The sequence below is a fragment of the Hippopotamus amphibius genome, chromosome 3 (genome assembly GCF_030028045.1).
Source record: "Hippopotamus amphibius kiboko isolate mHipAmp2 chromosome 3, mHipAmp2.hap2, whole genome shotgun sequence".
NCBI classification, from domain to species: Eukaryota; Metazoa; Chordata; class Mammalia; order Artiodactyla; family Hippopotamidae; genus Hippopotamus; species Hippopotamus amphibius.
The window spans coordinates 24503263-24529536 of record NC_080188.1 but is presented as its reverse complement, the minus strand read 5'-3'; the positions used below and the strand labels follow the sequence as shown (position 1 = coordinate 24529536).

The window sequence follows — 26274 nt, the reverse complement described above, 5'->3', positions numbered from 1 at the left end:
TGTGTGTGTGAGAGTGAGAGAGACAGGGAAAAAGAGAGAGAGAGGGAGTGCTTACAACTCAAGAGTAAAATGCAATCACTATAGAGATGGAAACATGCCTTTTTAACTACTTGCATCATTGCTAAAATTTATTATTATGATGATTATTTTTAGCATATAGCTAGAGTGAATTTTTTGCCATTACTAGCAGATAGAACAACTGTATTTTCTCTCAAAAAATAGAGAATAAAGTATGCTAAGTAATATTAGACTTGCCAGAATATGTTTGACACTCAATGTTTTTTAAACATTACAGTTTTAGTTTATTTACCCTTTTCCTTTAGAAACTTAAATGTTCTGCATGGGCACAAACATACTATTTGATTATATTTTCTTACATTTAAGTGTGTCATAATGGTTTATTTCTTTGACTATATTACAAAATTATGGAAGATATTTTTGTAGGCCATCTATTAGTGCTCTCATGCATCTTCATAACATCACAAATGAATATGTGTTCTCATAAGTAAAAACAGACTTACCCAGTGGTTTTCTGAAATAACCTGTATGCTCCTTTATCACTGTAAGTCAAGTTTCTCTTGCAACCTAATAGACAAGCTGCTTACTAAAAGGTATACTCTCTATTTAAAGAGATATTTGATTTTAAATAATATATTTTCCTCTTGAGGATATTTACATCATGAGAATCATGATGGGTTCCAGAACTCTCTTCAAGCTGCTCAGAATTAGAGAGTTGTGTGGTGTAGTGGACAGAGATGGGCTCTGGCAGTCTAGAGACATGATTCTACGTGTCGAGAGTCCTTAACCTTTCTGAACACAGCTCCTTTATCTAGGAAATGAAGGGTAGTAGTAGATAATTTATGATTTCTTCAAGTTTCATATTCAACATGTCTAAGATTTGAAGTGGAACATAAATTAACTTGATAGCCACGTCACTGGCTTTTCTTAGTAGTTTTCAAGAAGGAAATTCTAATTGGGAATGCTATGTACTTTTTTTTTTTTGCCATATGTATGAGTGAGAGAGAGAGATGTGTTACATAGCTAAAATAAATACATCATTTAATTATAGTATTATAGAAAATATGGGTTATCCTGGTCAGTGAATAAATAAATATTAAAAAATAAAGCTATATGTTGCTGTTGTACTTAGCTCTTAGGACCTCAGTTATGAGTGTGTATGTCCTCACTTTTCAAAGTAGCTACAGTTGTGATGAACTTTTCATCCTTTTAATATTTAGTTGAAGATAACTGATATCAACGTGTATAAACCATTTACATTCACATTTTCTTCTTCCTTTCTTCGCTTTGGAGAGACCTTTCTAAAACTAACCACAGATGGTACTGTTTGTAAGAATTTGGATGTCTGATGCCAGTTTCTAAATTAAATCTTTAAAGTCACCTATTTGGGGATTTACCAAATTGGAAGCTATTATTTTTTGTATCTAATCAAAGACAGTAGCTTATTCATTAGTTTTCATCAAGAGCACAAAGGAGAGACACTTTATTGATTTTTACATTGCTGAACTATGAAAACCAATCTTGTTGTTGTAACTAAAAGCTGCAGTCATGGTTCCTATGTTTCATTCTCTGTGATGCTCTATGGCATCTTGGCAAGTTGGTTAAAATCTCTCAAGCTTGATTTGACTTATTTTTAATGTTGAAAAAATATAATTATAATCAGACCTTTGAAAAGAATTGAAAAAGTGCTTTGAGATTTTACCTGTTCTAAAATGTAGTTTACGGTAAGCTTTGACTAAGAAATTATACTTTGAGAGAGATTAAGGAAGAAGATAACTCATTTAAAACAATTTCATGAATCAATAATCATACAATTTAGCATTCAGTTGCCCAAATGATGATATTCAAGTATAATTGCTTTATAAAATATATTATTTTAAGATAATTTCAGTAATATATTTTGTGAAGATGGTAATGCATGATTTTTCTTTAGGCATTCAGATTTTTGCCTTCATTTTCTAATAAAATATAGATGCAAACTTGAGTACAAAATGACTAATGATACTTCATGATAATTAAATATTCAAAGAAGAACTGAGAGGCAAAATGATTTTGAAGCTAAAATGCAAATGCTATAATTGATGAAACCCCTGTGTACAGAGTCTTTTAGGTATACTCTTCTTCCCTTTTATCCCATTATATACTATGAGTCATATTTTTGGCTTATCAACAAAAGGAAATGTTTGATTTTTCATCTAAAACTGAAATGGACAAATCTAGTATTTTATATTTATATAAAGGTGATTAAAATTTGTCTAAGAAAATAATAATGAAGGCAGCATCCCAAAGAAGAGGAGACAAGGCAGGGTGGAAAACTGAAAAAAAAAAATGGCTCTTGAGATATCACAATGTGATGAAATGATTGCCACAGGCCTCAGGAGAATAATTCACATATATGCATACGACCAATTGAGAATCCTGGACTTGACCATTAGATGTAAATTCCAGCTCCAGTACTTCCCACTAGGGTGATTTCCGGCAAATTTTTGAGGCAGAGAGTTCTCATTTGTGAAAAGTAGAAATGACATCTACCTTTCCAACTTGCTTCAAGACCGACAGAGAAAATTTGTGCAAAGTACATGGCACTTAAAGTTTTAACTGAAAAGTCATAACAGTAGATATTCTCGGAATCACAGTAATTCTAGAATTTATTTATTCTAGTTAAAGTTGTTAAAGTGCAATAAACTCCTTGAATCCTTTGTGCATTATTAAATATCTTTTGGATTATGGGAGAGATCATTCTTTCATTCAGCAAGTATTTATTGAATGCCTGCTATGTGCTCTACACAGTGCAACTTGCTGGGTTTACAGTGGTGAATAAACTAGACATGAGTACTAACCATATGGATAGTACTTGTGTCTGGTGTTCTACGTGAGTACTACCATTATACACACTGCAAAGGTAAAGGTTTATGGTATTAATCAAAGGAACACAATAAGGAAATATACCTTCACAACTCCAAAGATAAACAGAGGAGTCTCACTTTTTAAGGTAAGAGGCTACTGATAGGAAAGATCACAATCAGGGAAAGAGAATTAGAACACCATGAGATCACTCATCTACAATACCAGAACACCATGGGGGAAAGATTTCCGCAATTCTAAAGATAAATGTTCAACCTAGGTTATACTTAGTTGAACTACCAATCAAAAAATGAAGGGAAAATAAAGCCTAAATACTATTATTCTCCTCATTTTACAGGTGGAAAAACCAGGGCACAGCAATTTTTAGGAGCTCAGTAAAGATCATCTTGCAGATGATGCTGAATCCAATACTTAGATCCATATGCTCTATGCCCAGAGCCTGCATGCTTAATCATCTTTCCTTTAAGATTACAAGTGGCGTACAAATCAAAGCAATTAATATAACTGTGGATGAGGGGGTGGAAAGTAAGGGTGGGAGGAAGAGAAGGAGGAAAGGAGAGGAAAGAAGAGGAAAGGCAAGGGAGAGAGGAGAGGGGAAGGGAGGGGAGGGGAAAAGAGGAGAGTGAGGGGAGGGGAGGGGAGGGAGGGGGAGGGAAGGGGAGGAGAGGAGAGGAGAGGAGAGGAGAGAAGAGGAGGGGAGTAACCAAGTAGTGAAAGCTATGTGAAGGCAGATTTAATCAATACAAATGCCCTCTAACAAAATAATGGATGTCTTATCAGTAAACTTCAAGCAGAAGGTTGTTAGAGTTCTTGTACTCTGTGGGGGAACAAATGATATTTGTGTTTTTTTCTGTTTTCAAATATCTCAGAATCTAATTCTATCTGTATTAAAATGGTGTAACCAACTGAAGCCCCATGTTTCAGGAAATAGTCTTAGTTATTAATTCACTCAATAAACAGTTACTAAACATTAGCATTCATTCAACAAATATTTACTCAGTGCCTACTATGTATTAAGCAGAGGTCTGGGAACTGGAGATACAGTGGTAAGTGAGACATAATCTTTGCCCTACTAGTGTTTATAGAGTGTATACAGGACATATATGTGATAGTGTACATGTTGGACAAAGAAGGCAGAGCTCCCGCACCCAGTGAACTTAAACTCTGGTAGTTAATGTTGAGGTGGTCTATCAATATAAACAAGTAACGAAAATAAAATGCTATAACAGTTACTCAGAATTCTAGATGAGCTATAGTGGGGACACTAAGGAGACTGGCATCAATTGTAACTCTGGGAAAAGACTGAATGTTCTAAGCTGTCATAGGCATAAGTTCAGGTAAGTGTTAGTGAAAAATATACGTAGAAAGATAACACTACTACTCTGAGGCCAGAGGTATTGTCTCACAGTGTGGTGGGCCTTTTGAAAACTATATTCCTAGGATATCTTTTACTTCGGTCATCTAACATATGACAGTAAAATAGCAACGTCCTATTAAAATCTATATAACTTAGTTTAGTAGTAAATTTCTAAACGATAGGAATTCTTTCCTTAAAATACAATTCATTTGGAGATTTAACATTTCTTCCTATTTTTAGATAAATATATTGAGCAACAAATATTTTAAGCAACACAGTAGTAGAGACTGTGCTAAGTATTAGGGATAGAGAAGGTTAACATAGAGAGGTGGATGAGCATCTCAAAAGGTCTATGATTAGAATATAGTGGGCTTAATATGAAAATTTTAATATTGTTGTGATCGGGGTGTGATTTGGCTCTCCACATAACTATAGGCCTGCTAGAATCAAGGGTTCTGGAAAACAAGTTAATCTGTGGGTAGATTGCTAGAACCATGACTTGTGGTTGCAGAATTTGTGAACTGCTTCAATACAGGCAGGTCATGTACCTCTCAGTTGTCCTAGATGTGTGTAACTATCAGAATAATTTCCCAACACATGTAGTAGAGTGTTTTGAGCAAGGATTAATTTTCTACTAAATAGCCATATTGACTAGAACAAAGTAGCCCTATTGGTTGGATTAAATTTAAGTTTTAATCAGACATCTGTGTTCTATAAGCTAATTTGTTGCTCTAGGCAGGTGGCTTATAAGTGTATATTTTTTCCTGTCATTTCCTTAGTAGCAATTCTTCCTGAAAAATTTGCAAATTGTTATAACTGGAGTTGACTGGAGAGTGTTTTGTTGTTTCTGTCCTACGTGTTTGTATTCTCTGCCTTTTGAAGTGAAAGTTCTGAGAGGATACTATGTCAATGAAAATATTTTACCTCTCATTTTATAATCCCAAAACTTAGGAAAAAGGTAGGAATACCTTTTTGCATTCAGAAGAACACATTCCCATTTCTTTCTTGCATTTAATTTTAAGATCTTTTCATATATTTTATACTTTAATGTCTCAATATTATGCCTCAATTTTGCAAAAATTTTAGCAGCTGTATAGAATTTATCTGGTGCATAAGCACATCAAAGGCTTAAAGAATGTGAATGTCATGAAGAGTTATATGTTTCTAAGTCTAATTTATGTTCTGTAATGTTCTATGAATATAAAGTAGAACAATGGAAATTTGGTGTTCATTTTAATATACTTTCAATCCAGCAGTAATTTTTTAATGGACTGTGAAGAAAATTATGGTTTCTTTCCCTTCCTCCAAAAAACATTCACATGGAAACAGTCTCAAAAGAGCATTTAGAATCTCTGCATATTCACCATCCCCCTAAAGACTATTCTTTGGAAGCATGGTTCTCAATTTTCTAAACTCTGTTTTAAGAAAATAAGAGTTGGCCTGCCAAACAAAGCAAATAAAAAAAAATTTAAAAACTGGCAAAATATATTGTTTTATTATTAGTATTAGTTGTTTTCTTAAGGATCAATCACTAAACTATGAAAGTTTCATATCTATGAGCAAAGATGTTAAGAAAAAATAATCTGCTTTATTTTATATTTTTCTTTTTTTGTTTTCCTTCTAAAAATATGTCACTATACAAATTAATTTTAAAAAATCTATTCTGATATCAATCTGTCCCTTTTCTCATTAACTAGTATAACTCTACATTCCTATATCTAGTCTAACCAGATCAAACTGTGTTCTACTAGATTTAGGAATTGGCCATTCCCCTTTTTAAAACTAACAGTGAAGTACTCTGTGCCCAAAGCAACCTCTATTGCCATTAATTTCCTAACATTAATGTAATTTGAAAGATGCTATGTATTTTTTCTTACCAAGGAAACTACATAAAATTCACAGTGGATGAAGATGTCACATTTTATTTTTTCCCCAGACTAATATTCCACACCTCAAATTGTAAAATCATCAATATATAACCCAATTTCTGTTCTATTCTGTGGACACAAAATATTTTAAATTTTAAGTTTTTTACTACAAATAGTTTAGAACTCATTTTTCTTTATTTTTTTTCTGAAACAAATTTAAGTAATCCCTAAGTGATAAACATATGTTGTTGAAATATATGGAAAAAACAAAACTTTTCCCCCTAGCATCATAATGTTTTTGATCATATAATGTAAATAATAATGGAATAATACTTATTCCATTCTACTCCTCAAAATTACTTCACAATTTGGAGCCTGTATTTCCAGATTTTTCCATAAGTTTAAACAAGTATGTGTATACACATTTGTGTGTACATTTTTTTATACGAATGAAATCTAACACTTGCTTTTGTCACACAACTAATATCAAAGATATTTTTCTAGATTAATATATATACTTAGTTGTACCTCCTTTTTAATGATGATATGGTATTCTATATTAAGGAATTATCATACTTTATTAAATTATTCCATTGAATCCTCTGTATTTTATTTTGTTTATCATGAATATTGTTACTGTGTACATATATACATACATACATGTTTTAATTTCAATATTTCATCAATGTCGCCAAATTACTCAATTTATTCTATTAGAGCAATTTATTCTATTAATGGTTATAAAATGCCATTCATGTATATTATCGATAGTTCTGAATGTAATGAATCTTTTAATATTTTGCCAATGTGATCGCTAAAATTTGTCACATTTTAAATTTATTTTCCATTGCTACCAGTAAATGTTAATGTGATTTGATATTTTTATTAGTCTTTTTTTCCCTCTGGAATTTCTGTATAACAGTTATGTTGCATATATCTTTGTCTCAATCTATCCTTTGTCTTTGGTCTTTGTCTAAATTGTCCTATGTCCTCCGTAAGTTATTTTTCCTTTTTTATGGTCCATTTTTTTCCTTTCCTGGTTTGGTTATGTGTTGTGTAGAAAGACCTCCTCATCCCCCCAAAAAACATTTTCAATATCTTCTTTAGTAGTTTATACTTTATTATATTTTGATCTTTAACATATCTGCAATTTATTGTGTAATTAGTAATCTATTTTTTTCTAAATTGACTTGACAAGCATTCCAGTCCAATTTACTGAATAACTCACCTTTTCATTTCTAAACTGACTAGTCATGTTTATTGTACACTGAATTTCTAGATACTTGGGATCTGAATTTGAATCTCTGATTTTGTTCTCACTGATTTTTTTATATATTATCACAATATGGTTTTGATTACAGTAACTTTATTTTGTTTTCTTTTTTATTCTGGCAAGGCAAATTTTATCTAACAATCTATTTTTCAATAATTTCTTGTAATTCTTATATTGATTCTTCTACTTAATTACAGTATAATGATTTTAACCTGTTACAGAGGAACTCTGGATTTTAAATTTTTATTAAATTTATAAACTAATTTGAGAAATATATTAATAATATTGTTTTATAGCCAAAATATTTTTTGCCTTTATTTTTTTCTGTTCTTATATTCTTCAATTGGTTTTTTAGTTTCTTCACATGACATATCTTCCCTGATATATTTTTTGAAATTATTTTATAGATTGTATTGTCATTGTGAAAGAAATCAGTTTTGTAAAAGTTTTTGATGGATTAGTACTAGGATCCAAAAGCTACTGTGTTTTAAAATTAATTTCATATTAGGTTAACTACAATCAATTCTCTAAGGCCAATAATTACAGTTTTAGCTGTTTATTTTCTTTATTCACTGTAATTTTAACTGTAAACAGCAAGATGCGTTTTCTTTCCATTTATTCATTTATTTAGTGAATTTTTTAATTGAATACCTACTATATGTCAGGCTAAGCACCAATGGTATCACATTGAAAACCTTAACCCTGGTTTTCAAGGGAGCTTACAGAGGGTCATAAATAAATAAATAGTTAATTAAGATGTAGTGTGATCAATTTTATGGTAAAATTAAGCACTTGACAGATTGGAACACACTTATTTAATATTCTAGGCATGCTTCCCTTCCCCCTCCTCAAATTTTCAAAGCATTCTTCTCTGTGCCTTAAGTGATGGGTCCCAAATTCTTTTGTGCTAATAAGATAATCACAGAATTGAGTGGACTATCATTTTACCTCTCTAAAACTCTGAAAGTTCAAATCTGTAACTCTATTATCTAACATCTTTTACTTGTTTTGCTTACCTATCAACTTTTATGAGCAATAGAAATGATTCAGCATACTACCCTAAAAACAGCTTTGTACAAAAGAATTAAGCAGCTGGAATATAAAGGCAAAAAAGAAAATAAGAATTAAATTCTTTAAATTTTACCTTTGTTTTCTTGAACTTTCAGATCTAAATTTAGTGCCTATACATGCTCTTTAAAAATTGGCTCTTATAGGCTTTGACATTAAGATATAGTCTACTCTGAAACAGTAAAACAGGTATGTCTCTTCCCTGAAACTTGTCACTTGACTTATAGAAATTATCTGATGTTTATGAACAAACACTAATTTGTCATGAGCAGCAGATCACAGATGAGGCCTGACTCTGGAGTTTCATCTGTACTCTCTTAATAGATTAATGGAAGAGTCTTCCCTATGTGTCAGAACAAGGACATTTGCATTGTAGTCAAATTTATATGAACTATATACAGCATGACTATATAATTTATCATCTAAATTAGGCCATTTTGTGAGTGAAAGAGGGTCTATTAATATTGGGTTAGCCAAAAATTTCCTTCCATTTTAAGTAGAAATAAAGGACACATTTTTTTCATTTTCACCAAGAACATTATTGAGCAACGTATTCATTATTTTGTTCCACTACTTTCTGCCATTTTTTAGGCAACTTCATAATTCCATCTTCCCAAAGCTATTTATCTTTTTGAGCAAAGAACTGTCCCAAGTACCTTTACAGTCTTCCAGTAATTGAAATCTTTTCCCATTAAGAGAATTTTGTAAAGACTGAAATAAATGGAAATCCAATGGTACAATGTCTGGTGAATATGGAAGATGAATCAGAACTTCCCAGCCAAGCTGTAACAGTTTTTGCCTGGTCATCAAAGAAACATGTGATCTTGCGGTATCCTAATGGAAGATTACACATTTTCTGTTAATTCCAGATGCTTTTCCTTGAGTGCTGCTTTCAGTTGATCTAATTGGGCGCAGTACTTGTCGGAATTAATCATTTGGTTTTCCAGAAGGAGCTCGTAATAGAGGACTTCCTTCCAATCCCACCAAATACACAACATCACTTTCTTTGGATGAAAACCAGCCATTGGTGTGGTTGGTGGTGGTTCATTTCACTTGCCCCATGATCTATTCTGTTCCACATTATTGTACAGTATCCACTTTTCATTGCCTGTCACAATTTGTCTTAAAAATAGAGCATTTTCCTTACATATAAGTAGAGAATTGCATGCAGAAATATGGTCAAGAAAGTTTTTTTTTTTTTTTTTTTTTTGCTTATGTGGAACCCAAACATCAAAGCTATTAACATAACCAAGCTGGTGCAAATGATTTTCAATGCTTGATTTGGATATTTTGAGTATGTCAGCTATCTGCTGCGTGGTATACCATTGATTGTTCTCAATTAATGTCTTGATTTGATTGCTATCAAATTCAACTCTCTACCCGACCATGGAGCATCATCCAGCGAGAAACCTCCAGCACAAAACTTCACAAACCATTTTTGACATGTTCCATCAGCCATACACTGCACAAATTTTTTTTTTCCATTTCAGTTGTGTTTTTAGCTTTCTTTAAATAATAAAGCATAATATGCCAAAAATGTCGCTTTTTTCTTTCATCAACATTAAAATGGCTACACAAAAATTCATCAATTTTGATGTTTTTTTTAAATGAGCACTGATATGACAGCTGTCACAATACAATCTAACAAAATTGTTTCAAATGAAGTTAAAGACAACTAAATGCTACTAGAACCATCTTACAGAAACAACTGAATGAGCTTTTTGGCCAACCCAATAGTTATTCTAGAACAACAGGTGTAAATCAAGATTGTTCTGGGAAAATCTTGATGAATATTTACCATATGTATGAAAAACAGTTTATATTGATTGACTGACTTGTCATAGACATATATTACTTTTTTCCTAGCTATAAAGATGAATCCTCCTCATAGTTATAAGGCTTAGCATATCTTGCCTTCGCTTACCCTATCTCTTAGTTATCATTAGTTTAAAACTTTTGCTTGTTATATTAAGAAGAGTAATACAATCATTAAAGTACTTTTTACATATAATAGTTTACTATGTAATCAGATAGATTTGCCAGTGTACTAAAATAACTTAGTAAGACAAAAAAGAAAAAACCAACACTGATACAGGTGACTCAAAAACTTTCTTTAGTAACAAGTTACAAGTGTCAGTTAAAGAATATGAGAAGCAAAAGCCTCAGAGAAGCAGGTGCCAAGCTGGAATTAGACATGTAAGAGATTTTTGAGAGCAATGCCTGTGCAGGGTAAATGAGAGGAAGTGGAAGTAAGCAGAGAGAGCCTTCAGGTAATAATGGCGATCTGACCCCTGTGAAAGTATAAGTCAAAGAGGCTGTTTGGGTCAAAAGAGTCTCAGACTAGAGACCCCATCTAAACAAGCTTTGGCCAGGCCAGCAGGATTCAGCCAACACAAGCTGCCCTTTAGAAATGCCCTAGTCTTGCAGGAAGGGGTCTGTACTGCCATTGCCACAATGCTCAGTTATTGCCGGAAAGGAGACTGGGAAAGCTTGGATCTGGTGCAGACGCAGCGCTGGTCCAAAGGGCTGGCAGCTGGGCTGTCAGTCAACCATGTTCTCACCCCAGGAGAATCGAATGGCAACTTTTTAGGGCTGCCAATTTCATTTTCTTGGCAGAATATAAAGCTCTACTTGTCTCTATAAAAAGCTCAATTTAATTAGTTGCTTTTTATGATTAGAAATTTATTTCAGGGCACTATCTGGTATATAGGAAGAGGCAGTTCATTTTTAGGTAGGCATTAATGTCAAATTAACTCCTTTTCATATATTTATATTACAAAATTATGCAGAAAAATTGTAGTATACTATTAATATGCAGAAAAAATTAAAATTTCTATAGCTCTACTAGCATAGACTACTTAGTATATTCATTATACTGCTTTCCTGTTAACTCTTTAGCCATTCTATACCTAGGTTTTGATCAAGGAAAATTATTATATGTTGCTTTGCATAGAACATTAAATTATGAAAATAATTTAATATTTTTACAGACTCTTCACAATCACCAATTGAGTGGATGCATCAGTTACACCATATGGACATATAATACTTTACCTAAACCTGCTCTTATCGTTTAAAATTTGTGCTACTATAGATAACACTGTGATAAGCATCTTTGTATATGATGGTTTTCTGTATCATTTGAATAGTTTTCTCCTTCATTAGAAAATAAGATCATCTAGATCAGGAATACAATTTACTTATCTTTTTGTTTTCAGCAATTAGCATATTTGCAGTACATGGTATTTCCTCTATAGATGAATTAAAGCATTGGACTGAAGATTGAGCACACACTTTAGAAAGTCTTTTTCATCAGAGAGAGTATGTGCGATTCCTTGAAATTATTATTCTAACTTCTCAGAACTCAAAGGCAGAGACTAAACATCCTACCCATGCATAACCCAAATGTACTTACTAACTATGTACCATAAATGTTGTTTTCTTATAAATTAGAAAACTCAAAATCTAACTACCCTGGATTGTTTAACAAAGATAAGATACCATGGAAACTTCAAAGAGAAAATGAGTCTTCAAGTTAAATTCAATCTTGTTTCAGATCCTAGCTCTATTATTTAATAGTGTGGGGCCTGGAAATTCTATAAGTTTATTTTTTCTAATTTGTAAAATAGGAATAGTAATGTTTATTTCATGGGATTACTCTGGATTAAATGACATACCTTAATATGGAAAGAACCTAGGACATGGTTCCTGAAACATGGTAGGAACTTAATGCTGAATTATAGGCAGTCAGCAGCTGATTAGAACAATAAAAACATCAATCATCAAAATAAACAATTAGAAAAATTATATATTTAGGAGTATATGTATTTCCAATAATGATAAAATTATGTTTATTCTGATTATTTAAGAGAAGTGCTTGCAAAAGTCTGCAAATTCCCAGAGTATTACCTAAGAAAATAATACTCGTTTCCTCCAAATGAATGTTCACTCAACATAGGTACATATTACAAAATCTTCCAGTCTATTTGAGATAGTGAAACATCAGATATGCTATATAAACTATCTTTAAAATTATGAGAAGTATTTTTTAATTACCAAAATAATACCAATATAACATTCAGGTAGTTAATGAATGTTCTGAAGGTAATTTAGACAGTGTGGAGGAAAAATGAAGAAAATTAACTACAATGAAATTTCCTTTCTGTTATTGCCAAAAATGAGGAAAGTTACTTTGTAATGTCATTGAGGTCAATTTTCATATTACCTCTGAGATAGCTGGGAAAGAATGTAAATCAATATGAGCTTATGCTTTTCAGATTATCAAGATGTTACTACCCTAAAAAATAGGAAAAACAATTTTTTCTGGGAACTTCCATTTGACTACAATTGTATTTCAAAGAAAAACCAAATTCTTATATGTGCAGTGGTCTGCCTCTATCCATCAGATGTTTTATTTTATAAAACTGTGATTTAAAGCTAGATGGATGCCCTAAATTTTGGTTGTTGACAACTTCTCAGCAGTTCAAATTAGATAAAATTTTCCTAGAAGACACAAGAGCAGGGATTCTTAATACCTCAGTACTTTTAATGCTTTAGTTTATAAATGAATGTATATCTGTATGTATGTATATATTTAATTGAGAGAAAATAAATTATTTAAAGGAAATCATATAACTATATTTCAGTAGTATATATTTTTGAAGTTAAATTCAGCAAAATAATGAATATAAATGAGCACTTCATTAAAAATCTGTGAACTAAATGTACCCAGGAGTTTACATAGGGATAAAATTTGTATACTGTAGTAATAAACTACCCCCAAATCTCAGTGGCTCTAAATGTTTATTTCTCATTCAGGCTACATGTCCATTGTAGGTCACCTGTGGCTCTGTTCATGTTCCTTTCACCCTGAAAGTGAAGTCATGGAGTACTAGCCTCTGTCTGAGCATGGCTGGTCTTCTGACAGAAGGACAGAGAGATATGGTGAACCATGCACTGACAATAAATCTCCTTCTTGGTAGTGATGCATGTTACATGTATTCCATTAGCCAAAGCAAACTGCAGTGCCAAACCTGAGTTTAATGGGACAGGGATGCGTTGCAGAAAGGAGTATTTCAGGTCACACGACCAAATTAGAAGTCAGTGGAGTGAAAAGAATAATTCTCTGACAGGAAGAAGAGGAGAAATATTGAGAATAATGCACTCCATTGTCCATTAACTATCCGTTAATAACTATCAATACAATTATTGTAAAAATATAATGAGGTACAAATACATAAAGGTTAAGTTTTAATTTACAGTGTTAATTTATACTCTTTAAAAGGATAAAGAGGGTGGATGTTAACTAAACTTTTGATAATCACTTCGCTGTATATACATAGATCAAATCACTTGTTGTATATACATAGATCAAATCATGTGTTGTACGCCTTAAACATATACAATGTTATATGTCAATTATATCTCAGTAAAACTGAAAAAAATTAAAGGATAAAGGGGTTGAGGGCTGCATTAGCCAAGATGTTTAGGTTCACAGCAAAAGAGATCTCGAATAGTGTAGAAATATCAACTAAGGCTATTAAGATAAATTTGAATATCTATTGTGGGAGGAAAGCCCACCTCTGAAATATATGTAAATAAATACATTATAGATTTACCTGATTTTACCAGTATAAAAGTTTATATATATTTTTCAGTGGGGGACTAAGATTTACTAAAGTTGGATGTAAGTCTAGGCAAACCTCACTCAAATGAAGATGGGGTTACTTAAGGGTAATAAACAGAGTAGTTTATTACTTTTGGTGAATTATAGATGAATATCTATATTACTACATGTTTCTACCACAATTCATAAGCAAGCTGAAACTTTATGCTTGTTTAACACACAGATGTAGCAGGAAGTTTTGAAAATAAGTGAGTTTGCGCTTTGAATGGTTCCCTACTGACTTCAGTTTCCTCATTTACAAAATAAAGGCAGTGGGTTGTGTGATCCCTAAAGTCTAACTTCTAGTCCTAAACTGTGATAATCATACTAGCTAGATAGATATAGATAGATAGATGATAGATAGATAGATAGATAGATGATGGATAGATGATAGATAGATGATAGATGATAGTGAGTCATCCACTCATGATTTGGTAAGACAATCTTTGACAAAGTTCTTGGAATAGATGTCTGGGGTCTGGGTTCTTCTAACTTAAAAGGAAGAAACATAGGTGTGTTCAATACTTTTTCCTTTTTTCTTTGAACCCTTCTTCACTCATCTTTCCGTAAGTCTTCTTTTCTACACATGCATTTTAAAATACATTTTACCAGACTAAGTATTACAACTTTTCCTGTATTTATTTACCTTTTAATTTTTATGTTAGGGTGTGGTGGTTTAGAGTTACTACATATGGTTGTGCAGATTATGTGCTGCACAAATCTAGGGCCACTACTCACATTAGCAGTGCGTAATCTCTGTGGCCTTAAATGACAGTTGTGGGGGTAGCAAAAATTTATATTATTATATTAATATTATATGATTTTTTCCTTGTACTTAAGTCTTCATTTTTGAGTATTATTAAAACAGGCCAGTTCATATGATGAAGGTGTTAGTCTTATTGAATGTCAAATATTTCTAATGTTTTTTCCCCTCATTACTCCCTTATACAATTAGAATTATCTTAAACTACTTTGAAAAATACACTACTTGAGTGAACTTTCCATCATACAGTTTTTTCTTTGAATTCTTTAGTGTTGATAAAGCAGATGATGAAGATGATGAGGATTTAACAGTGAACAAAACTTGGGTCCTAGCACCAAAGATTCATGAAGGAGATATAACACAAATTCTTAACTCCCTGCTTCGAGGATATGACAATAAACTTCGCCCAGATATAGGAGGTAAGGTCGAGTGATCATTCTGGGATTTTGGTGACTATGAAAGCCACATGTATTGATGTTATTTTATCATATTTCATATTCTTTGAGTGTCTGATGTGTTTTAGAGACTGGGAGCTTGACAATCATTAGTGGGAATGGTACTGCTTTGAAAAGTTCACATTTCGATGTGAGAAGAAAGACATCTAAACATTTTTGATGAGATTATTTTGCAATTGCTACAACAAAGGGTGCAACAGCAAAGTTTTGATAAAACTGCCTGAAAAACTAAGAGATATTTCATAAAAGGGAATATTTGAAAGGTATGTAGGAGTTCCAATTTTGTGCAGTGCTGCACTGTTTTAGTTAAGGTAGAATTATAAGCTTTGAGAGCGTATTTAGTGTAGGTAACCCAACTTTGTTCTCCTTTGTCAAAATTGTTATTCTTGGTTCTGAGTATTTGCATATACCTTTTATAACTTAAATAATATCTAAGTGTCCCAGTGTGACACTTTAAAACCAAATATAAATCAGCCAAGATTTTTATTGGGATTGCATTAAATCTGTGACCAATGTAGGAAAAGTGAAATGTTTACCACACTGCATTTTTACCGTACCAAATTCATGATCATTTTATATTCTTCCACACGTGTTCAATTTTTTATTAATGTCTTCTGTAAAGAAGAGCTGAATATATTTCACTAGATTTAATTATCTATATTTGGAGTGTTAATGTAAGTATAAATAGACTTTTTTAAAATTTACTTTCCAAGTTTTTAGTAGCGTATAGAACTACAATAGATATTTTGCTAATCTACTCTGTCTTCAGTAGCCTTGCTAAATTTATCAACTTTATTTATTTTTATATTAATCTAGATTTTTCTATAAACATAGAGAGTAATGATTATTACCAACAATGACTACTTTGCCAATAGTGTTTATTTTGCATATAAAGAATATTCTAATTAATTTTCAAATTTATACTTTTTTTTGTGACATATTGCACTAAGATTAGAGATCAATGTTGAATAGTCCTAGTTTGTTCCCAATACCAGGGAAAGCAGTCTATGTTTCACTATTAATTATGATGTTTGCTGTAAGCTTCTTTTTTTTTAAGATGCTCTTTGTAGTTCCTTTCTCTTCTTATTTTTCTAGGGTTCTTTTTTCCTCCCTAGTGATCCAGATAATTTCTGTGCATCTATTGAAACAATCATATTGACCATAGTTTACCCTTTATTTTACTTACTTTTTTCTATAATTAACTTTGGCTGATTTTTAAAACTTAAAATTTACATGTCTGTAATAAATGTCACTTGATTGTGATATGGTAATATTTTTAAAATATCACTAGACTCAAATTGATATATTTAGTTTTGGAATTTTATGAAGGGTATTAACCAGTGATTTTACTTTCTGTAATGTCTTTTTCAGTTTTGGAGTCAGTATTATGCTAGCAGCTACAAATGAATTACATTTTCCATCTCTTTTCATCTCTGAGTTATCTAAAATGGATACTATTTCTCCCTTCAATATTTGGAAGAATTACTTGGTGAAGTCATGTTGGACTAGAGTTTGCATTTTAGGAAAAATGTTTAGCAGTTCCATTACTTTTATTACTCAGTTTTGGTTAGTTTTCAAGGAATTTAAATTTTAAAATTTACTTGTGTTAAATTGTTCAATAACATCTTTTGTGATATTTTTAATGTCTTTAGGATCTCAGGTTTTTCTCCTTTGTCATTCCTGATATTAATAATCTATTCTTTCATTTATGAATCAATCTTGAAGGACTTTAAAATTTTTATTAATTTGTCATAAAATCGAATTTTAGCTTTGTCAAATTTCTTTGTTGAAAATTTTCTTAAATTTTATTATTTTACACCATTTTGTTTATTGTTAATGTATTTTCCATGTATTTAATTTTCTGTTTTCCTAGATTATTTTAATTATTTTTTCAAAATAAAATTTAGACAATAAAATAGTATCTATCCATGAATTCCCATAAACCTTGCAGACATAATGTCAATATTTACATAATCATAAAACCATTACCTAAATCAATAAGTTAATATTGGTACAATACTATTAACTAATCTACAGACCTTATTCAAATTATGGCAGATACCTCACTAATGTCCTTTTTTTCTGGTTCAGAACCCCAATCAAGATCACACATTGTTCTCATGTCTCCATACTTGCCTCCAGTCTGGTATAGTTTATCAGTTTTCCTGTTTGTTTCATGAACTTGATCATTTTAAAGTATACTGGCCGGTGGAATGCCCCTCAGTTTGTCTGATTATTGGGCCGTGTTTAAGCATTTTTGCCAAGAACACCACAAAAGTGATATTTTGCTATTTTAGTGTATTGTGTTAGGAGGTATGTGATGTTTATATATCTTATTAGTGGTGATGTTAAGTTTGGTTGTGGTTTCTTCCACGTTTCTTCACTGTGAAGTTATTATCTTTCTTTTTTTGATTAATAAATATGTTGTGAGGAGATACTGTGCTGGAGAGAAATATGGAAATATTTCTCAGCACACTTTTGTCCATTCCTCTGCTCTCTATTCTTACCTGCAAGAGTATTACAGTGCTGTTTGCCAAGTGATAACTCAATATTATCACCATTCCTTCTACACAAATTAATTGTAATGCTGCAGTAAGGAGGATCTGTGACTTGTCCAATTGTTTATCTATTCACTTATTTACTCGTGTAGACCTCTAGATACATGTTTTATCTTATAGCTTATTATCCTTTACCATCGTTATTTATTTTATTGCTCAAAATAAAAATTTGGCCACTGGTATGTCCTATAATTTTACTTTTCTGTCCTTTCATGTTTCCATCATTTTCTGAGCATATCCTTACTTTCTAGCATATAAGATTTTCCAGGCTCCTCTTAATCCAGCAATGGAATTCATCATTTCTCCAAGAACCCTGGTTCCTCTTTTTGTAGAATGGTATTTAGAAACCAAGATGTGAGTACTACATGTATTTGTTAAGATTGCGTGTCATTGCTTCATGACCTTCTCATTGGGCAGAAGGAGAAAATATATGTTCTACCCACACATTCACAGGCATCTACATTTCTATGTGTATCCCTGTGTATATGTATTGTAAATCAGGAGTCGATACTGACAGCCTTGATTCTGAACCAAAGACCAAAGGGTTCATTCTAACCTTTCCCTTTTCCTTGTTTGTGACTTCTTTTTCCAACAGGGAGACACCTGGCTCTCATTTACCCATAGTACATTTTCTTATTTGTTCAATTCCAGTAAATGCGTAAAGTAATTCTATAATATTAACACATCTATAAAAATTAACTAGAATAAAATATTCATGTACAATTATCTTGCCTTTATCTTTGCAGTATGTAATCAAAATACTGTTCTGCAAAGTTACTTAGCTTAGTTCTTTTCTTCCCTATCCCCATTCAGTGTGGTTATGTTATCCATTTTTTAACAGTTTGGTTTCAGTGTTACTGGTTATATTCCAGTTGAATGGAATTCATCCATGCTTACTTTTAACATTTATATTGTTTTATTTCTTTTGAATTTTATTCCCGTGTATGGTGAAAACTATGAATCTAATTTTTATCTTTTTCAAATGGCTTTTCTGTTGACTCAGCATGATTTATTAAAAAGTCAATCTTTGCTTCTGTTATTTGAGATGTCAACTTTATCATATATTGCATTTACTTATGTACTTTGGTTATTTATGACCTTTCTAGTCCATTCTCTCATTTGTTTTTCTATTTATTTGCTACCACACTATATTAACAGTAGTGATTCAATAGTATTTTGAAACTAAAAAATTTAGTATTAATATTTTATAAAGCTGCTCCCACCTCATATTTTCATTTTGTTTTGTTTTTCCTTTTCAGTTTTCCTGGATATTGCATGTTATTTAAAAAAAAATATGAGCTTTATTATCAATAAGTTTAGTTCCATTTGAAAAAGAACTGTTGGTATTTTTATTGGGATTGTGTTCAATTTATAAATTAACTTTGGGAGAACTAGCATCTAATAACGTTGAATCATCTAATATGGGAACATGGGCTGTCTTTCTAAATATTCATGATTATTTTGTATCTCTCTGGTATGTTTTAAGATTTCCTCATAGATTTTTCACATTTTAAACTAAATCCTAAGTATTTATTTTTCTCTCCTGTAAGTGATAGTTTCTCAATGTCCTCTACCTGATTATTGGTTTTGTATATCAATGTCATTGACTTATTAATGTTCTCTACCTGATTATTGGTTTTGTATATCAATGTCATTGACTTATTAATGTTCATTTTATATCTTACTACCTTCCTGCTACCTTATGAATTTTTTTGTTAGTTTAAGCATCATTTGTTTTCAAAATATGCTATCATACCATATATAAAAATTATATTTTCTTTACCAACTCATATGTAAATAATCGAATTCTCTTGTCTAAAAGCATTATGATGTCTCATTGTCTAATATGTCTAGTATAATAATGAATAGTAGTGGAGATAGTGGGTAACTGCTTTATTCTAGTTCTATGGAAATGACTCTAGTATTTCTTCATATGAATATTCACATTAAGAACTTATTCCTCCATTTGCTTGATTTAGTTTTAAAATCAGAAATTGGTATTGAAATTTTTCAAAGGCTTTTTCAACATTTCTGGAAATAATTTTGAGTTTTATCCTCTTTAAATCTATTAGTACTGTGTATAATATTAATTGAAACAATTTGCATTCTGGACCAAAGCCCTCTTGGTCATGGTATATTATATACTTAATGAAGTGTTAGATTCTGCTTGCTAATATATTATTTAGTATTTTGCATTTGTATTTATAAGTGATATTCATCTTCCATTTTATTTTGGAGTACTGTCTTCATTTGTTTTCGCCATCTTTACATTTGTTTCATGAAAAGTTGTTTTTCTTTATTCTCAAAGGTCTAGCACTTTATCAGGGTATTAGCATCATCTGACTTTTGGAAGTTTGATACAATTCCATTATAAATTCATCCAAGTCTTGTGCTTTTTGGAAATAGTTAATCACTTTAATCACTTTGTTTTCCTATGAAAATTGGTCTGTTTGTGCTTTCTACTCAAATAAGGTGAATTTTGGTAATCTGTAATTTGCCTGGGAAAACTATATCTTTTATTTAGGTTTTCAAGTTTATTTGCGAAGAAGTCTTCAAAGTATTTTCTTAGGATTAAAAAAAAAACTTATTCTGTTTCAATATTTAGTTCCCATTTGTTATTTCCTATTTTATATTTTGTATTATTACCCCCTTTTATCTGATCAAGAAAATTAAGAGAAGTGGATTTTTTCAGAATTTCCATTTATTAAAGAATGAGTTCTACTGTTTTGCTATTAACTACCTTGTAATTTCTACTTTGTCTTTATTATAACCTTCATTATATTTTCTTTTGTTTTGCTTTTCTTTGAGCTGGAAATTTAATGATTTATTTTCCCTCTTCAATTTTTTGTGTATTATCATCTCTGTTTCCCTTTTTCTCATATAGATTTTGCCTCATAAATGTAGCTGCATTGTTATTTGGTGTATAAATATTTTGTGTTATATCTTCATAATGACTCATGGCTTTAAATATTAAAAAAGAGACCTTATTTGTCACATTTAAGGCTTTTTGACTTACATTTTCCCTCATCTGGTATCAAGATATTGCTACCCCTGTTTTCTTACTATTTCCATTTGCCTATATCTTTTTGTCCTTCCCATTAATTTTTGCTTCTGTAAATCACTTTGTTTTCACTATGTCTCTTATATGCACCATATCATTATGTTTTGTTTTGTAAGCCAAAATGAAAATATCTTTTTCCTTTAACAGATAAGTTAATTCTGTTACATTTGTGAGTATGACTGATAGGTTTCTTCTCAACTCTGTTTTAATATTATAGTCATATTTGCTGTTTCTATATGAGATTAGATTATTTGCATTTTGATAATGCTCATATTTTAGTGTTTTGAAAGTTTTATATTTTTATTCTAGTTTACCTTTGTATTTTTAGCTTTCTTAATGGCCTTAGTCCCCTTTTTAAAGTCTTTGATCTTTCAGTTATCACATGGTTTTTGGTATCATTTGACTCCACCTATTATCCATGAAATAGCAAGTTTTTTCTATTTTTTTCTTTTCCTCTCCTATGCTTTATTATTTTTAGTTAGCATATTTTCTGCTTTTTAACAACATATAAATTTTAAATTAGTTTCACACCCTTGTCTCAATTTTTATTTTAGTATTTCATGTGCATCCATATATGTTAAAAGACTCACCATTATTATTTTTTGCTGCCATTTTCCCATTCCCAGTTGTCTCTTACTGTTGCAGGTTTTTCAAGAACTTTTTATATATCTTTTCCATTGACCCAGTGCTTGAAATACACATTGGCTGCACATAATATCCTCAGTTCAGGTTTTCTTTTACTGAGTTTTCTTTTATTAAACTGTTTCAAAGTTGATTTGCTATGTGTCACTTAAATATATATATATATATATAGTTGATGTACAGTATTATGTCAAGTGTACTACTTTGTGATTTGACATTGTTATACATTATGAAATGATCACCATGAGAAGTCTAGTAACTGCCTGGTCCCATAAAAATTATAACAATATTACTTATCATATTCCTAATGCTTTATATCATATACCCATAGCTTATTTATTTTATCACTGTGGGTTTGTACCTCTTAATCCCCTTCACCTATTTTGTCCCTCCCCCACCACTCTCCCTTCTGCCAACCACCTGTTTGTTCTCTGTATCTATAAGTCTATATTCCTTTTGGGTTTTTTTGTTTGCTTTTCAGATTACACATATAAGTGAGATTAAACTCCCTTTGTCTTTTTTTGACTTATTTCACTTAGCATAATGCCCTCTAGATCTACCTATGTTGTTGCAAATAGCAAGATTTATTTTTTTTAATGGCTGAGTAATAGTCCATTGTGTGTATATACATACACACACTCTGTCTTCTTTATCCATTTATCTATCAGTGGACACTTAGGTTGCTTCTGTATCTTGGCTATTGTAAACAATGCTGCCATGAACAATGTGGTGCATATATTTTCTTTCAAATTGGTGTTTGGGATTTTCTTTGAGTAAATAACCAAAAGTGAAATTGCTGGATCATATGGTAGTACTATTTTTATTTTTATTTTTTTTTGTCATTTAGTGTTTGTACCTCAATATTTTAAAATAGATAATCTGTTTATAGAATTTGAAAGTAAAAACAATATAAAAGTTATATGTGGAGAAATCTTACTCCCATATCCTGATGTATTCTATATTTCTCCCCACTCTGCTCTCTATAGGTAACTCTATATTAGTTTTTGTTTATCCTTGCAGAGTTTCTTTATGCAAAAACAGATTAAATTAATTTAGAAAGACAAATTTGTGTGTCCTTATTATCCTCCTTTTCTCAATAAAAGGTACCCTTCTGAACACATTTTTAAAATTGAAGTATAGTTCATGTATAATATCGTATAAGTGCACAATACAGTGATTCACAATTTTTAAAGGTTACACTCCATTTATGTTTGTTATAAAATATGTGCTATAGTCCCTGTGTTGTACAATATATTCTTGTAGTTTATTTCATACTTAATAGTTTGTACTTCTTAATGCCCTACTCCTATATTACCTCTCCCCTCTTTCCTCTTCCCACTGGTAATCACTAGTTTGTTCTCTATATCTGTGAGTCTGCTTCTTTTTCCTTACATTCATTAGTTTGTTGTATTTTTTAGATTCCACATATAAGTGATATCATACAGTATTTGTTTTTCTCTGACTTATTTTACTTAGTATAATGTCCTCCATGTCCATCCATGTTGCTGCAAATGGCAAAATGTCATTCTTTTTTATGGCTGAGTAGTATTCCATTGTGTATATCTGGCCATCTATATATCCTACCTTCTTTATCCATTCATTTGTTGATGGACACATAGGTTGCTCCCATATCTTGGAAATTGTAAATCATGCTGTGAGTATTGGAGTGCATGCATCCTTTCAAATTAATGTTTTTGTTTTTTTCAAATAAATACCCAGGCATGGAATTGCTGGGTCATATGGTAGTTCTATTTTTAGTTTTTTGAGAAACTTCCATGCTTTTTTCATAGTGGTTGTACCAATTTACATTCCCACCAACAGTGCATGAGGGTTCCCTCTTCTCCACATCCTCGGCAACACTTGTGTTCTTATCAATGATAGCCATTCTGACAGGTGTAAGATGATATCTCATGGTGATTTTGATTTGTATTTCTCTGAGGATTAACGATGTTGAGCATCCTCAAAATGGGTTAAAGGCCTAAATGTAAGATCAGAAACTACAAAATTCCTAGAGGAAAACATAGGCACTCTTTCACATAAATCATAGCAATATTTTTTTGATCTGTTTCCTAAAACAAAAGAAATAAAAGCAAAACTAAACAAATGGGGCCTAATTAAACTCGAAAAACTTTGTACAGCAAAGGGAACCAGCAACAAAATGAAAATCTACTGAATGGGAAAAAATATTTGCAAATGATCTGACTGATAAGGGGTTAGTATCCGACATGGAAACAGCTCATACAGCTCAACATCAAATGAACAACCCAATTAAAAAATGGACAGAAGAACTATTTTTAATTTTTTGAGGACCCTGCATACTGTTTTCCTGTAAAGTGGTTGTACCAATTTACGTTTCTACCAACAGCGCACTAAGGCTTCTTTTTCTCCACATCCTCACCAACACTTGTTATTTCTTGTCATTTTGATGGTCATTCTGGCAGACATAAGGTGATATCTCAAAGTGGTTTTGATTTGTATTTCTCTGATATTGATCATGTTGAACATTTTTTCATGTGTCTGCATGTCTTCTTTGGTAAAAGATCTATTCAGGTCCTCTGCCTGTTTTTAAATTAGATTTGTTTGTTTTGACGTTGAGTTGTAGTGTCATTTTTGTTTGTTATTTTTGAGAAAATCTGATACCATCCAACTTTATTGCCCTAGTGATTTATTTAATCTCCCTTTTATTTAACTTTGAGACCTTTAAGGATTTTTCTTTGTCTTTCAATTGGATACTTTTGTTAAGATGTGTCTCAGAGTTGTTCATTTTGGGTAATTTTTTTTCTAGGTAACTGATGTATATTTTTAAAATGCAATTTCAGGTTTTCTTTCAACTCTGGATAGATTATTTATTTACATTATATATTACTTATTTATATTTGTATATTTATTTGCATTACATTGAATATTAGTTCTTTTTCATTGTTTTGGCTTTCTTTTTAAGCTCCAATTACAGGTATGTTAACCATACTTTATTTGCTTTCTGCTTGCAGTCTTTCTCTCTGAATTCTCTCTTTATCTCCTGTATAGTCTCTTGATAATTTCCCTGCTTATTATTCATTTTTTTAGTTTATTCATTTTTTCATCTAGTAATTTTGTCTTCCATTTCTTTCCTAAGTTCAATAAATTCCTCATTTATTTCTTCGTGTGTGTGTGTGTGTGTGTGTGTGTGTGTGTGTGTGTGTTGGGGGAAGGGCACCTCTTTATGTTTCTGAATTTCTGATTCAAGGGGATTTTTCTTATCCCCAAATAATTGTTTGAATATACATAAATGTTTGAAATATTTCTTACAGTTTTTTTTTTCTGCTTATGTTTTTTTGAGGGAATTTTCCACAGTTGATTTGTATTGGATCCTGATTTCTTATTTCTTCACCCACTTGGTGTGGATGTTTTCCTTTCTGTTTTCCTATTTCTTTTGTGGTTTATGAATGTTTTGCAAGAGTCCTAGTTCAATGATATTCTCTTATGTAATTACAGCAAAGCCCAGATACTATGAATGGATTTGTTGTTGTAGGTGGTATACACTTGTTTTCTTCTGAGTGAGGGATTACATGACTTCCAAATTATTGGCTTGCTCTCTTTTGTTGCAGGAACAACTTTATACAGATTTTATTTTTCCTCTATTCTTTACCTCTTTTGGATTCATCATCTAGTTATAATTTTATTTTATTTTTATATTATCTTATGCATACAATTGTTTATCAATTTTAGTGATTAAAATATGCATTGTTTATTAGATTGAATCATACATTAGTAACTTTAGCACAATTTAAGGACCTCACAAGCCATTTACTACATAAACTCTAGCCATTTTTTTTGCTATTACATCCACATATTTTCATTCTATATTTTGAAATACCAAAAAGAAACTATTATTATTATTATTTTAAAATGTTTAACAATTAACTCTTACCAAGAAATTACCCTAGCTAGTATTCTTTCCTTTTTTCAAAACTGTATTTCCATTTAGAAACATATACCCTATAGTATTTCTTTTGGTGCAAGTCTCCTGGCAGCAAATTATTTCAGTTTTTATATGAAAATATTTTTGTGTTGCCTTCATTATTTGAATCATATTTTCAATGTATACAGAAACCAGATGGCTGTTATTGCCTTTCCAAATTTTGTAAGCATTACTCCATCTTCTGGCTTGTATTATTTCTGTTGAAAATCATTTTTAAACACTAATAATTTTTAGATCATTTTCAGGTATTTTATTAAATTTGCCGTCTTTTCATCTATTTTCTCTTGTATATTTACCATAGTTATATTAAAGTCTTTGATAACCACAATATCTTGATTACGTGTGTGACTTTCAAAATATTTCTTAAAAGTTTTATCTCTTAGTTAAAGGTGATTTGCTTCTGTTTCTTGGAATGTTTGTTGATTTTTTTATTGAATGCCACTAAGGAATAATAAAAATAATAGATATTCTAGATGGTGTTACTTCCCTCTAGAGACGATTTAATTTTGTTTAGGTAGTCAGGCTCAGTAAAGGAAAACAAACTTCATTTGACCAAAATCGGTGTATTTACTTTTGCAGAACTTTCCTTTCTCCTAGGGCATAGACATTTGAAATATCTCAACTGATAGCCTAAGGATGGTACCAGGATTCTCCCTCCTTGGTGGCCCCAGATATCTCTGAAATAGCTGAAATCTCTGCATATTATTTTAGAGTTCAGTA

The 26274-nt window shown here is 31.3% G+C and overlaps 1 protein-coding gene across 1 annotated transcript in view; it reads left to right on the top strand.

Annotated features, from left to right (window-relative positions):
* Positions 1-26274, top strand: part of GABRG1 (gamma-aminobutyric acid type A receptor subunit gamma1) — a 69319-nt gene that overhangs the window by 767 nt on the left and 42278 nt on the right. The window contains exon 2 of the mRNA XM_057727804.1: positions 15148-15296. Within this exon, the coding sequence (XP_057583787.1) occupies positions 15148-15296 (149 nt within the window). The remainder of the gene's footprint in view (positions 1-15147; positions 15297-26274) is intronic.